The following is a 14,478-nucleotide window of genomic DNA, read 5'->3' as shown; positions in this document are numbered from 1 at the left end:
AACTTTAACATAAGGCTCCTTCAAGGCTCTTGTCAGACCAAGCTCTTATCAGGCCTGTCATTTCCTGGAGAGCATCACATTTTAGCCCCAACTTATTCTTCTCTAAATAGCTTCTGTACACACCCAAATAACTGCCTGGAGCCACACAAAGGGGGGAAGAGGGGGGAAGAAGAAGAGGACTGCCTGTCTCCGGGTGTGTTTACAAACCATCCAATATCCACAGCAGGGCTCAGCTACCAACAGATGCCTAAATGGTGAAAGAGGGGAGATGTGTGCAGAGATACAGAACCTGACAAGCCAGATTCAAAGGGGATAGGCGATATCTGAGCCTCTGCATCTGCAGGGGACAGAAGCAGCAATGTGAAGGAAGAAGCTGTGACTGCCCCCATCAGGCTGCCATCCCTTGCAACGTAAACAAAATCACCCTCCTGCACTCTGTAATGTAACCATTGTGCCCTACTTCCTGGCATTCACATAGACACTTGTGTGCTTCACTTGCAAAGCATTCGTGGAGTTTTGCAAATCTGTTGTGGCTTTAGAGTAGCCGCAGCAATGTTTTTGACATGTGTTTGGGTTTGTTTTCTAAAAGCACAATACACTCCCTTGTCTAACCCAGGTTGTTTCCGCCTAGCTCAGCAAGGTGTGCCAACTCCTCCCCATTCTACAAGAGGCAGCGGGGCACAGTGAGACAGCCAACTAGACACAGCCTTTGAGTGCCATCCAAAACCAGGGACAGGTCAGGAGCAATGGTAGGAAATGTTCGATGATTAACTTCCCAAGAGTCCTGATGGATCAGGCAAAAGGCCTGTCTTGTCCAGCATTCTGTTCCCACAGTGGCTAACCAGAGGCTTATTATGGGACGAAAACAAGAAGGAAGCCCCAAGCAAAAGTCATTGCTCACTGTTGTTTGTCAGCTACTGATATTCAGAGGAAATTCCTAGTTACTGTGGCTAGCAGAATAGTGGTAGCCTTGTCCTCCATGAAATGGGGGTGAATCTATTTATTTGTTAAAAATATTTGAATACCACTATTCATTTCTTTTTTTAAAAAAAGCAGTTTGCAACAAATATACATATAGAGAATTTTTTTAAAAAATTGAAAACTTAAAATTAGAGATCAACTAACCATTACAGAAAGGGACGCGGGTGGCGCTGTGGGTTAAACCACAGAACCTAGGACTTGCCGATCAGAAGGTCAGCGGTTCAAATCCCCGCGACAGGGTGAGCTCCTGTTGTTCGGTCCCAGCTCCTGCCCACCTAGCAGTTCGAGAGCACGTCAAGTACAAGTAGATAAGTAGGTACTGCTCTGGTGGGAAGGTAAATGGCGTTTCCGTGCGCTGCTCTGGTTCGCCAGAAGCGGCTTAGTCATGCTGGCCACATGACCTGGAAGCTGTATGCCGGCTCCCTCGGCCAATAAAGCGAGATGAGCGCCGCAACCCCAGAGTCGGTCACGACTGGACCTAATGGTCAGGGGTCCCTTTACCTTTACTTTAACCATTACAGACAGGTATTTTCTTAACTGCCTGCATATGTTTGGTGGTTTTCAGTGGATGCTTGAAAACTGAAAGAGGAGACGGCTTCTGAATCTCTATTGGCAGAGCATTCAGGGGACTACCATCCACCCCCAAAGGGGAATATCACTCACTAGGGCCAGATTCCCCCTCTCAGCTCCAAGCTTCCCCCTCTCAATCTCCACTACTAGACTGATGCATGCAGATCCAGGATGGCGAATAGACTCATGGAGTCATAATCTGCGCTTCCTTCCCCTGCCTCTCTTTTCGGATGGAAAGGAAGAGGTTTCAATTATTTACTCAGAATACATGGTGCAAAAAAATGCATGACTGTATAAATAAAAAACTCTCATCCAACTCGTGCATATAAAAATGGGAATGAAAACTGTACAAAAGTGCAACCAGCTTATACAATACAAAAACCAAAAACGGATTGCTCAGATTCTATCAGACAAGGCCATTAGGATGTTCCTCATAGTATTACCGGGTAGGACAAAGCAGCTGAAGTCACACCACAAAAGTGGCACCTGTATATTCACAAACGTATACTGCATAATAAAATGTAAATGCATAATAAATGCTGGTACTTTCTTGTGATGGCTGGAAGAATGAGAGGAATGGGCTGAACAAGTGAGGAATGGGGAGCTGAGCAGAGCTCAAGTTCAGGTTCTGCAAAGGAGTTTAGTTCCCCCACCCCCAACCCTGTTAAGAGGCATTTGCCTTGAAACAAGCTGGAACTCCTCCGAGCTTTGTGAAGAAACCATCTCATAAAATACTCGCTTTTCAGCTGGATTCCTTTCGACGCTTTGGAACTGCACATGTTTAGATCTTTTAAGCTAACTATGAAAGCTAGAATTTAAAAACGAAAGGAAAAAAGCTTTGTTCTTCTGGGACAGAAAAGAAAAGAAGAGAAGAGGAGAGAAGAGAAGAGAAGAGAAGAGAGAGAGAGAGAGAGAGAGAGAGAGAGGAAGGAAGGAAGGAAGGAGAATCTTCAGGAGCATAGACAGAGCAAAGAATTAACCCAGGGGCTCTGTGGATAGCACAATGTGGCGAATCTCCAATCACACGATCACTAGACCCAATATTTCCTTGTACCCACACCAGGTGACTTTTAAACCAGGCTCTGGGTAATGGATAAGGGAACCTGTGTCCCTCCAGATGTGGTTCAGCTTCTAAGTCCAACACTGACTGTGTTGGCTGTGTTGTCTGGTGTGCATGAGCGATGGGACTCCAATCACATTTGGAGGGTTACAGCTTCTACACACTCTATCTCTTTTCGGTTTTCCATGTGTTGCTAGAAGATTCCTTTTTTTAAAAAAAGCCAAAAAGAAGTGACCAGAGTTTAAGCCTTTAAAGCTCTGGAATTTTACTTAAATATTGAAATCGGATTTCTTTAAAAAGAAAAAAATGTTTTAGATTACTGTATGATATATATTGCTATGATGGCACAGGCTAAATATTATTAAACATGAAATTGGAGGGGGGGGAAATCTCAAAATTTATTATTCTGGAAATTATTATTCCATGCACGGCGACCAAAGAATTAGAAATATAGCTGGTGTAGTTATAGCTGCTCCTACGCATGAGGCCTAGAAATGAAGGTTATAGTGAGAGGGACAGATAGCAATATGGGGCACAGCAAAGCATGCATGCCCACATCTGCTCAACCTGGTGCCCTCCAGATGTTTTGGATGACAATTCAAATCAGACCACAACCAGCACAGCACCATGATGAAGAAGGGCTGTGCCAGAGAATCTGAGTTAAGAAACAATAGCAGCCTCATCCAAAACTCTCCTCCCGCAGGGCACTTGTCCATAGGGTAGGGCAGCTTTTACACAGGCATGCCTATCCTGGGTGGGATTCAGAAAAGGAGAGGTGCTTTTTGTGCATACAGACACAGGCACTAACAAACCACACACACATTTACGCTAATGGACTGCCTATCACTGTATGCAGGTGAACAAGACCTTGTTCTATCCAAGCCAAGCCAAAGTAAGCATGGTTTATTCCAAAGCAGGGGCCCTCCTTACGGTTCATGTTTTTTAAAACAGAGCATGCCAAGTTTGCAATCCTGAGTGTTGCTCTGAGCAGTTCTGGGTCCTTTTATCTGTTGATGAATCTCTTATAAATCAATTCACCGGCAGCCGCTAAGCAGCCAGCGAGGAAGCAAGCGAAGGGACGGGACAGAATCTGGAGCAGCCTCTTACAGATGCCATCAGCAGCTGCAGAGCACTTTTAGCTCCACAAGTCTGGGAGACATTCACCACCACCACCATCCCCCACCACTCCTCTTTTGTTTCATCAGCCAGGAAGGCCACCAACCCTTAGACCAACCCCTGCACAAAGCCAGTGGTCCATCTACACTGGCCAACTCAGGGTCCCTGCTGTTCCTGCCCTTCCTCGCCCCCCTCCCTGCTTAATCCGGCTCGAGGAGTAGGGGTTGTTGGAGGGCTTTAAAAGCCTAAATTGCTGAAATTGAGGAAATTCCTGCCCTCGCCTTCCCGGAGCTTCAAACAAGCCATTTATAACCAGCCGTAAACTGTTTGCAGCTGGGACACTATACAAGCCATTTGTCTCAGCAGCAGCATTCCTGATGGCAGAGAGCTTGTCCCATACCTCTTACACACCATAATATACACACATCCCACGGAGTGCTCACATATCCTACACTGATCATAGAGCCACATGCCTCTCCCACCAACATGATGCCCATCATGGTTACTGCACTTGAATACTTGTACACACACAGGCAATACCAATGCACTTTCAAGGCATTGCATGTTTATGTAGACAAAACATTGTGCTGATCAAACACTTGCAATTTTGCCTATAACACTCAAATATGCTGCACATGCACATATCCTGCCACATTTCCACACACACATCACACTTAACCTAAATAACTCTAAGCTTCTTGTGAACATTTGCATCCAGGACTACTAAAGTCTTGGCTTGCTTCTTTCATTTTGCAATGAAAGCAGAGGTTCTCAAGCTGCTGAATTCCTCACCCACTAGAAATGTCTGTGCTTGCGCCCAGAATTGTGGAGAATATTCAAGGTCCTGTGTCTACTTTTCTAGCAATGTTTACGGTCTCTAAAACGAAGATGGCATCTAGCAGGGTCCCTAGTCTAATTCAATAGCCAGTGGGCCCATGATCCAGACCTCCCACACAAGATCAGTTTGGTGGATGAGCCTTCTTATTATCTATCTCCACCACTGCTTGCCAGAAAGAAAAGAAAAAAATCAGGCCATGACTCCGGGTAGATGTGACAAGGCCAGGTTCTAACCTCTGCTCAGCCACAAAGTTTGTTGAGTGGTTTTGAGCCTGCCATGCTCTTCTTTCAGACTAACCTACAACTCAAGTGCTATTGCGGAGAGAAGCAAGACTTGCTATGAAACTCTAGTAAAGTTATATATGTATGAAAAATAACACAATTTGCTGCTGTTGCAAGGGCCTTTATCCCTAATGCCAGACTAGAATTTCATTCACCAGTATTACATAACTTTTATGTCATCTAGAGATTCAGATTTCATAGGGAGTTAAGCTGGCTAAGGCTGGATGGCATATCATTGGTGGCACTGCGACTGTGTATTCACTCAGGAGAGGCCACTCCATAGATACAGAAGCTCACATGTCCTCCTATGTCATATTTCCATAACAGTTGCGCAACCAAGGCCTAGTTTTCAAAGCAACCATTGCGGGTAGCCACGTATCCCTGTAGGTGCTGAGACATGAGGAAGACTTGCAAGAAAGTTCAATGAAGTTACTGGTCCACGATTTTATTTTTACCAATTTGTCTGACACACAGACCTTTTGTTAGGTATCTGCGGCACATCAAGGCGAACCGTCCTGAGATCTTATGATGAAGGGCGGTATAGAAATATAATAAATAAAATAAAAAAATCAACGCAGAACAGGGTTGGAAAACCTGTGGCCATTCAAATGTTGCTGGACTACAATCTTTGATCATTGGCCATGCTGGCTGGAGTTGGCAGGTGCTGAAGTCCAGTAACATCTGGATGGTCACATGTACTGTATGTATCAGGCCTGGGGAACCTGTGGTCCCCAGATGTTCCTAGCCCCAGTCAGCATAGCCAATGGGTCAAGGGGCGATGGGAGTCATGTTCCAGCAACACCTGAAGACCATAGGTTCCCCACTCCTGGTATGCATGTAGAGCCCAACTGTGGCTTCCAACACTCACAGAAGCAGTTGCCCCTTTCTTCTGGGTAGACACTTTTTTGTGCCAGATGGTGGATGATCACTGATGCCAAGGCAGATAAACCATAAAACAGAGATGTATCACCACAAAAATCAAGCGAAGTTAAAACTTGGTGCAGAGGGGATGCCTCAACCCTCTCTCAGTTTTGCAGCTACTTCCGCAATAAGGAGGAAAGTGCTGGTTGACACGAGCATACACCAGGAAATGGTCTCTTCCCTTGCATCCCCTGTACCCAAATAATAAAAGATGGCATGGTGCCACTCAAAAAGTCAAACATCAGCAAAGCCTTTCCCTTTTTTCTGGACTTCTGCTGGGTGTTAGGATGACTCTTAGGGTGCTCCTGTGATGAGGGCTTGTTATGTCCCCCTCTGTACAATAACGCTTTATCTGATCTTTTAATTGCGTTGAGATGTTTTCATTGTACGCTCCTCTGTATTGTGCCCTGTCCTGGGATCAGGGGATGATGGGCAGATGAAAAGCACTACTAACAACTAAGCCAACAAAACAAACAAACTGGCCCATCCTTACCTTTCCTGCATGACCACCAGGTATCCTCCTCACTAGGGACGCGGGTGGCGCTGTGGGTAAAACCTCAGCGTCTAGGACTTGCCGATCGCATGGTCGGCGGTTCGAATCCCCGCGGTGGGGTGCGCTCCCGTGGTTCGGTCCCAGCGCCTGCCAACCTAGCAGTTCGAAAGCACCCCCGGGTGCAAGTAGATAAATAGGGACCGCTTACCAGCGGGAAGGTAAACGGCGTTCCGTGTGCTGCGCTGGCTCGCCAGATGCAGCTTGTCACGCTGGCCACGTGACCCGGAAGTGTCTGCGGACAGCGCTGGCTCCCGGCCTATAGAGTGAGATGAGCGCACAACCCTAGAGCCTGGCAAGACTGGCCCATACGGGCAGGGGTACCTTTACCTTTACTATCTTCCTCACTCTTTCCTTTGTCAGCTCCTGACCCTTCCTGCCCTCCTAAAAGTACACTTCTTAGCCCTCCAGAAAGGAAGAAAGAGAGAGAGAGGGAGAGACCAGATCAGTTCCAGAGCCCCCAAAAGTTCCTGGCACTCCATGGGTACTAAGCACTTATTTAAGCAGCAGTAGTCACTGGAACTGCAAGCCATCTGCTAAGTGGGAAATAAAGCCCTGTGGGCTGTTATAACCTGTAAAGAGTTATATCTGTAAAGAGAGTGGTGCCAGTATATTTGTCAAGCCTATCTCGAAACTATAGCCTATAGGCCAGAATCCCAAATTCTAGATGGCATGGGTTACTTCATGGTGATGAAAAGGCACTCTGGCCTTGCCCAGGGAAACTTCTCCCTTTATCATTTAACATGTTTCTGAGTTGAACCTTTATCTTAAAACCAGGTCCCTGACTGAGCCCTGACTCGAATTCAGCTTCAGAATCCACCCTCTGTAATAAAAAATCCCTCTGTTTCCTTGGAATGGCTATTGTTGAGTTTTTATTAAACAGCACAGTAGTAAGAATTTCTTATTTCCACAGTCTTCTACAGTCCTCACACAAAGAAGGGTGCTGCTTCTGGTTGTGCCTCTGCAACCTTCTGCAAGCGCTCCGGGTGGGAGAAGGAATCCTTCCACAGTTCAATTATAGACCTAGGCAGGAAGCGACGCGTTTTGATTTCCAGGCGCCGGCGAAAGAGTTAAAGTGCCACATTTCTTGAGAGCGCTTTGGCAGCCAGGCTGGGGTGGGGCTGTTCCAAACGAAACCGCTTTGAAAGCGAGCTCCCCTCGGGTAAGGAGGGGGGCGGGCGGGAGAAAGGGGAGCGGAGCTTAACCCTGCATCCTCCCCAGGTGCCCCCAAAGGTGATGGGGAGATGCCTTTGCACCACACCGTGTGTGCGTGTGTGTAAAAAAAATCAAAGGATTGTTCTTCTGCAAGTTGTAAACACTGGTGGTGGGTGCCAAAAAGCGGGGAAGGAAGGGAGGGAAGCGATTTGGCAGCTGCTCAAAGAGAAAAGGGAACGCAGGACCCGCTGGGGACACCCTTGGGTGTTTGACAGATCTCGCAAACAGCCCCCCCACCCACCCAGCCTCCGCTTCTACTTCCAGATTTCCAGATTCCAATAGTGTCTACAGTCTAGTGTGTGTACCAAAATAAGGACGCAACATTCCCTAACTAAAGGATTCTATTTGCACGGCGTGGTAGACTATAGCCAAATCCCCCCCCCCTTTACTTTAAATCGAGGAAAGATAACAAAAGTAAAAAATTAAACCCCTGCTGCCAGGCTTTGTGAAGGATGAACGCCCTCCCCCCCCCCCGCCTTCTAGGCATCGTCTCCCAAAAGAAAGTCTTCCTTCCTTTCTGCCGTTCCTGATTTACTCCACATCCCCTCCACCCACACCCAGGTCGCCAAGAAACTTCAAAGTTCCCCCCTCATCTGGTGTTCATAATCCGCGTTTCCACATCAAGACAAAAGAGCGACGAGCGAGAGGGATCCCCAGTTTCCATGTAACCGAGACACAGTAGATCGCTGCCCAGATTGCAGAAGGGGGGGTTGCAAACGTCCCAGAGCTTAAGTCACGCAGCCCCCCTCTTTTTTTGCAGAGGAAGGGGGGAGACCCATAAAATTTCGGATCCCGACCCGCTCTCTGCTCCCCCACCCCTCCCCACGTCTCTTTCGCGGCGCAAGAGTTCCGAAGCAGGAAAAGAAAAAGTTGGAAAATTGGAACGCGAAGCAACCAATCAGGTCCGACGGCACGCCGAACAGCGCCCTCTAGGAAGATGCCCACCCGGATCCACTCGCGCCCAACGCCCACGCGCGGTTATTAAAAAGAAACAAAACAAAACAAAAAAAAAGCCCTGCCCCCAACCCATGTCAACACTCGCCGGACGCGGAAACCAATTCATTCTTTTGCATGCGCGTGGCACCCCAGGGACGCACCCTCCCCAAAGGAGCCACCCCACCCCAGACCAAAACAAAACCCCAAACACCAGCACGAGCTCGGATCACCTACATTGCAAGCTGGCCGGCTGGGGCCACCCGAAGGGATCCAAGCCCACGAAACACGGGCTTGACTTCCGCAGCATGCACGGGCTCCGGTTGGTAACATCGTAGAGTTGCCGCGGGGTGACGGCGAACGCCTCCATGCAGTCGTACATCTCCGGAAACAATCCGTTTGGCGTGGAAGCGGGCGGCGGATCAGACAAGCAACGGTGGTGGGGATGAGGATGATGATGACGGTGCGTTTGTGATTATGATGATCCTGGAAGAGTTGGAGATGTTCCGCGCCTCCCACAGCAGACGCGCAGGGGGCTTGGCTTGGCTGCGCCCCCACATGCAAAGCTTCTCGGCTGCACGCGCGCAGGGCGCACGCCGCGAGCGGAGCTGGTCGCCGGGGAGCGCAGGCGCTGCGATCGCCTTCGCTGCCTTGCTTAAAGGGCTATTACCTTGGGGGCGAAAGCGGCTAAGGACTTCCAAGCTCGTGGGTGTGGCTTGGAGCCGAAAAGGGGTGGGCCGTGTGGGAGGGACACACACACATACACACAAAATCTGACTACAGTAGACGCAGCAGCCACACGGACGCAACAACGCTCCGAGGAAGACCTAGGAAACGCGCGCAAACACGGATTCGGCAGGCGCGCAAGAAGGAAATAATAAGGGTCACAGTCCATGCAGGACTATCCTTTTGCGCTGTATTCTTCGTTCTTTTCCAAGCCACACTCGCGATGACAAGAAGAAGGGGGGGGGGGAGGAACAACTGCCTAAAGCTCTCCGAAGTTTCGCAAAGGGGCAAGCTGATTATTCATATTTACTGGGAAGTCTGTTCTCCTGAGAAATGCGCAGCTTCTGCCTAAAGCGTGTGGTTCACACAATCACTGCTCTTGCAAAACTACACATCCTTATCCACCATCCCTGATATTACTGGTTGAATTCCTCATTTATATAAGCCAACACTGAAAAGAGAGGTCGTGGGTGTGGACCTCCATTATCGTTTTTGCCACTTTTAAAGACTATGGCAAGGTCCTCAAGAGGTGTATTACGAAAACGGCTAATGCAACTGAAGTGAGCTGGTGTCAACACAGGATGTGTTCTCACAAGGTCTCCTGGGCATACCCAGGAGTGCTTGGGGGGCATCTCCCCCCCCCCCATCAAGTAAATAAATAAAAATACTTCACCAACTGACCAATTGCAGGTTCTGGCCCCCCACTACATAAAGCCTGCCCACCTAAGAGAAATCCTGACTATGCCCATGCAAGGTCTCTTAATATTAATTAGTTATTAAACAGATTCCCCCATCACATCAATTCCTCCATAGCCAAGTTAAAGAACGGAAAGTGTTTATTTTATTTATTAAATGTGTCAGTTGCTTTGCCCAGGGCAACCCAAAGTGACTTGCAACCAAACAGACAATAAACCCCCATAGATACATTAAAACCAAGAGGAAATACATTTAAAACATCCCTTTCCCACTTCCCACAGATAGTCAGAGGCCTGGTTTTGCCTGGTGCCTCAAGATATACAATGATGGCACCAGGCGAGCCTCCCAAGAAGAGTGTTCCACCAACAGGGAGCCACCACAGAAAAGGCCCGTTCTCATGTAGCTACCCTCTGGACTTCTAGTGGAGGGGGCATCCAAAGAATGGTCTCCCATGATGAGCACAGGTGTTCTGTTCCCTACCTGCTCTGCCTCATGTCTATATATATGGGTGGAATGGGCATCGGGTTTGGAATTACATCATCAAGCAATGATTGATAATTTGTACTAATGAATTCAAAGACATGAGTGAGATATTGAGAATCCACCCTAACATGCATTTTGTGTGCGTACAATTCAGGATATTTAAAGATCTGCTGGTTCATATCTCAGGTTAGTAAGCGAAGGTTTGCACAGTGTTTCTGCATGGGCATGAAGCCCCTTCACACAAGCTGCAATTAAATCAGGAAGGCTCTAATTAACCATAGCTTTCCATTTCCTCTGAACTAGGAAAATATGGTTAGTAGCTGCAAACAAGCTACCATTTTATAAACCAATGAAGCTGGTTACCCGTTTTAGAACCAGTCATGATGTTAAACTAACTTTAAACTCTCTTTTAATTTCCCGGCATATCTTGAAGCTAGTAATCATAGTTTTCCGGTTCAGACAACATGGGAAACTGCAAATAATTAGAGACTTCTTGGTTTAACTGTGGCCCGCATGTGCAGGCAAAAGGCTTGTGTATACTATAGCCGAAGAAGGCAGGATCATCCAAACATGGCCACAGAGTGATAGGAGGATGCATGATGTAAATGCCCATTTATTTTTAGCGATGTTTTTTTAATCTGTATCAGTGAGTACAAAATCAGTACATGGTGGTTAATCTGAATTTAATTAAGGAAACTAGAGGGTTCATAGAGTAAATATCTGGGACCTGTGCATATATATTCACACTGCAGAACAAAGTCAAGCCTTGGTTGTCGAACGCAATCCGTTCTGGAAGTCCGTTCGGCTTCCGAAAATGTTCAACAACCCAGGCGCGGATTCTGATTGGTTGCAAGACTTTCTTGCACTCAACCGGAAGCTGTGTCAGACGTTTGGCTTCCGAAAAACATTCGAAAACAGGAGCACTTTCTTCTGGATTTTTGGTGTTCGGGAGCCGAAATGTTTGTCAGTGGAGCCATTCGAGAAGCGAGGTTTGACTGTACAAATTTTCTCTTTCAGTGCTCAGTTCTATAAAAGGTAAAGGTACCCCTGCCCGTACGGGCCAGTCTTGTCAGACTCTAGGGTTGTGCGCTCATCTCACTCTAGAGGCCGGGAGCCGGCGCCATCTGCAGACACTTCCGGGTCACGTGGCCAGTGTGACATCGCTGCTCTGGCGAGCCTGCACCAGTGCAGCACTCGGAACGCCGTTTACCTTCCCGCTATAAAGCGGTACCTATTTATCTACTTGCACTTTAAGGGTGCTTTCGAACTGCTAGGTGGGCAGGAGCTGGGACCGAAAGACGGGAGCTCACCCCGCCGCGAGGATTCGAACCGCCGACCATACGATCGGCAAGTCCTAGGCACTGTGTTTACCCACAGCGCCACCCGCGTCCCTAATTCTATGGTCTCTCACTTTTTCTCTTTCTCCCACACACTTCCAGACCTTGATTTCAGCAACTTTGTAGTGGTGCGGTAAATCTGGGTAGAGCTGTGAGCTGGGCACGTGGTGAGCAAAGCAATTGCACAACTGCTTTAAACACAACCTAAAAACCCACCCCAGATCTGCTCAGTCCAGGAGGCTGGCCTGCTACTAGTTTGGTTAGGTCAAGGATGCCGGAGTTGGATGTGCAGAAATCAGCAGGTAAAACCCGCTCACAGCATGGAAATAAACATTATCACCTGTTAATTCCTGTAGATCAAACTACTGCTGTTCAAAAGCTGGGGACCTAACTGGCTACCTGGGGGTTGCTCTTACTTGTCACAGGTGGCAAAACTGGCTTCAAATAAAATATCCTGCTGTCTTTGTAAAGTTAGAGGAGTATTATTGAGCCAAATTTTATTGCAGGGATGAGGAACAACCAGCCCATAGTGCCTTTGGATCCAGGCTACAGCCTCTCCTCCTCAACTCTGCCCCCTCCACAGCAATAAAGGGGTTTTTTTGGAGGGGGGGAGTTCCCCCAATGGAAGCTTCCCCCTGCCAAAAAAAAGCCAAATTGCCATGTGTGGAGAAGGAGGGAATTGGGGGGGGGTCACAGATAGGGAGGCAAGGGTTAACCTTCTACTCCCCACACAATGTGACCCCCTCCAAATCGTACATGGTAATTAGGCTTAGAGAAAAAGCTTCCATTGACATGGCAGTTCTTGACCATAGAAGTCTTTCTCCAGGCAAAATGAAACAAATCAACGGAATAATATTTTTATACTAGGACCAGAGGCATATCTAGGGACCCTTGCACACTTGGCAAGGAGCTGTATTGGCACCCACCACCGTGTCCAAGAGCTTTTAAAAAAAATAAAATCTGGAACTCTGGAGCTTTCCCCACAAAAACCTGTTTTTTAAAGCTAAAGTGCACAAATGGCAATCCGGGTTTTCTGCGGATTGCTGTTTGCTCCGATTCAGCTTTAAAGAGTGTGAGGACATCGACCTTTAAAGCACAGACCATGCCTAGAAAATGTGGAGGAGAGGCAAGTGTGGACAAGCCCCTTGTTTGAATAGCTTTCAGTCTTGCTGAAATGAGGTCCGGGCAAGTTGCAAAAGCTTGCACAGGAAGCAGTGATGGCCACCAACTGAGATGGCTTTAAAAGAGGATTAGACAAATTCATGTATGAGAGGGTTATCAGTGACTGCTAGCCCCGATAGCTCTGCCCTGCCTGCACAGATGGAGGCAGAAACGCTTCTGAAAACCAGTTGCTGGAAACCGCAGGAGGGGAGAGGGTTCTTGTGCTCAAATCCTGCTTGCGGGTTTCCCACAGGCAAATGTTCAGCCACTGTGAGAACTGGATGCTGGACAGGATGGACCACTGACCAAATAGCACTGATCAAAAAGCAGGAGTAAAAACTGAATTCAGTTTTAAATATATTCTGAGAGTCTTCTACTCTCTGTCTCACATGGACGTTGGTAGGTTTATCATATAAACAAGCACAAGAAACCAACACCTTTTCAGAGCATGCCTCTCTCACAAGTGTTGACTTAAATTCTCTCTCTTGCACACCCACTCCCAAGCTGCATACCTTCATCTTAATGCCTCCTCACCAACATCCCTCAATCCCCAAACCACAACTGCGGCCATCAGAGGATCCATCCCTGACCATCTGCTTTGCAAGCAAATTGCTCTTCCAGCCAAAATCCAGGTTCTGCCAAATCAGTGACAGGGATGAGGAATGCAGAACATTATTCTGAGAAACCACGGTAATCCCACGTCACTGATGGAAAGACTGGCTACCAGTTGGACCGGGTCAGAGTCGACAGGCCTAAGTCAACTATCACATTTTGTTGGGTGGGGGAACTGATCCTGTTCCCAGTGCCCTCAAAGCAGAGTAGCAACAGTGCAAGAAAAGGGTCCCGCAAAGCCCCACCTGTTGACTCTGCTCCACAAAAGCTTGTGCCATAATAGGACGTGTTCATCTTTAAGATGCTATATGCCTCCTTGTCATTTTTGCTGCTCGAGTTTCCTCTATCCAATCCATCCATGAAGCCTTTTAATAGAATATTAACCATACGAGTTGGAAGGGATCACGAGGGTCATCAAAGTCCAACCCCCTGCAGTGCCAGAATCTTTTGCCTGATATGGGGCTTGAACCCACAACCTTGAGATTAAGAGTCTCGTGCTCTACTGACTGAGCTATGATTTTGCACAAGTAGCGAGCCATACCACTTGTGTTTGGCAAGGCAGCTCATCTCCGAAAATGGGTCTAGACTAAGTGTGGGGGACCTCAACCCTGGGAACCAAAGGCAGCCCCTCAGCCCTCGCTATCTGGCACCCCCTGGAACTTTCCCCAGGCCCCCTCATTGGCCACACCCTTCACTGGCTTTGCTTTTCACCCTCTTTGGGGTGTTTTTGCTCTGATGAAGCTACTTCCTTGCCTGGATGGAGAATAAGGGACCCCTGACCATTAGGTCCAGTCATGACCGACTCTGGGGTTGCGGCGCTCATCTTGCTTTATTGGCCAAGGGAGCCAGCGTACAGCTTCCGGGTCATGTGGCCAGCATGACTAAGCCGCCTCTGGCGAACCAGAGCAGCGCACGGAAATGCCGTTTACCTTCCCGCTGGAGTGGTACCTATTTATCTACTTGCACTTTGACGTGCTTTCGAACTGCTAGCTTGGCAG

At 47.9% G+C, this 14,478-nt stretch overlaps 1 protein-coding gene across 3 annotated transcripts in view; it reads right to left on the bottom strand.

Annotated features, from left to right (window-relative positions):
* The window catches only part of RARG (retinoic acid receptor gamma), a 128,357-nt gene that overhangs the window by 38,869 nt on the left and 75,010 nt on the right, over positions 1–14,478 (bottom strand). For 2 of the 3 annotated variants that reach the window (XM_053373194.1, XM_053373206.1), the window contains exon 1: positions 8,703–9,139. The exons of the other annotated variant lie outside the window; for it this stretch is intronic. In XM_053373194.1, the coding sequence (XP_053229169.1) occupies positions 8,703–8,847 (145 nt within the window). In that variant the 5' untranslated portion in view covers positions 8,848–9,139. Of the gene's footprint in view, positions 1–8,702; positions 9,140–14,478 lie in introns of those variants that run through there. 3 annotated transcript variants of the gene reach the window in all.

Source organism: Podarcis raffonei, chromosome 2 (assembly GCF_027172205.1).
Source record: "Podarcis raffonei isolate rPodRaf1 chromosome 2, rPodRaf1.pri, whole genome shotgun sequence".
Classification (NCBI taxonomy): Eukaryota; Metazoa; Chordata; class Lepidosauria; order Squamata; family Lacertidae; genus Podarcis; species Podarcis raffonei.
Note: the sequence above shows the minus strand (reverse complement) of the source record. Positions and strands in the feature narration are given on the sequence as shown.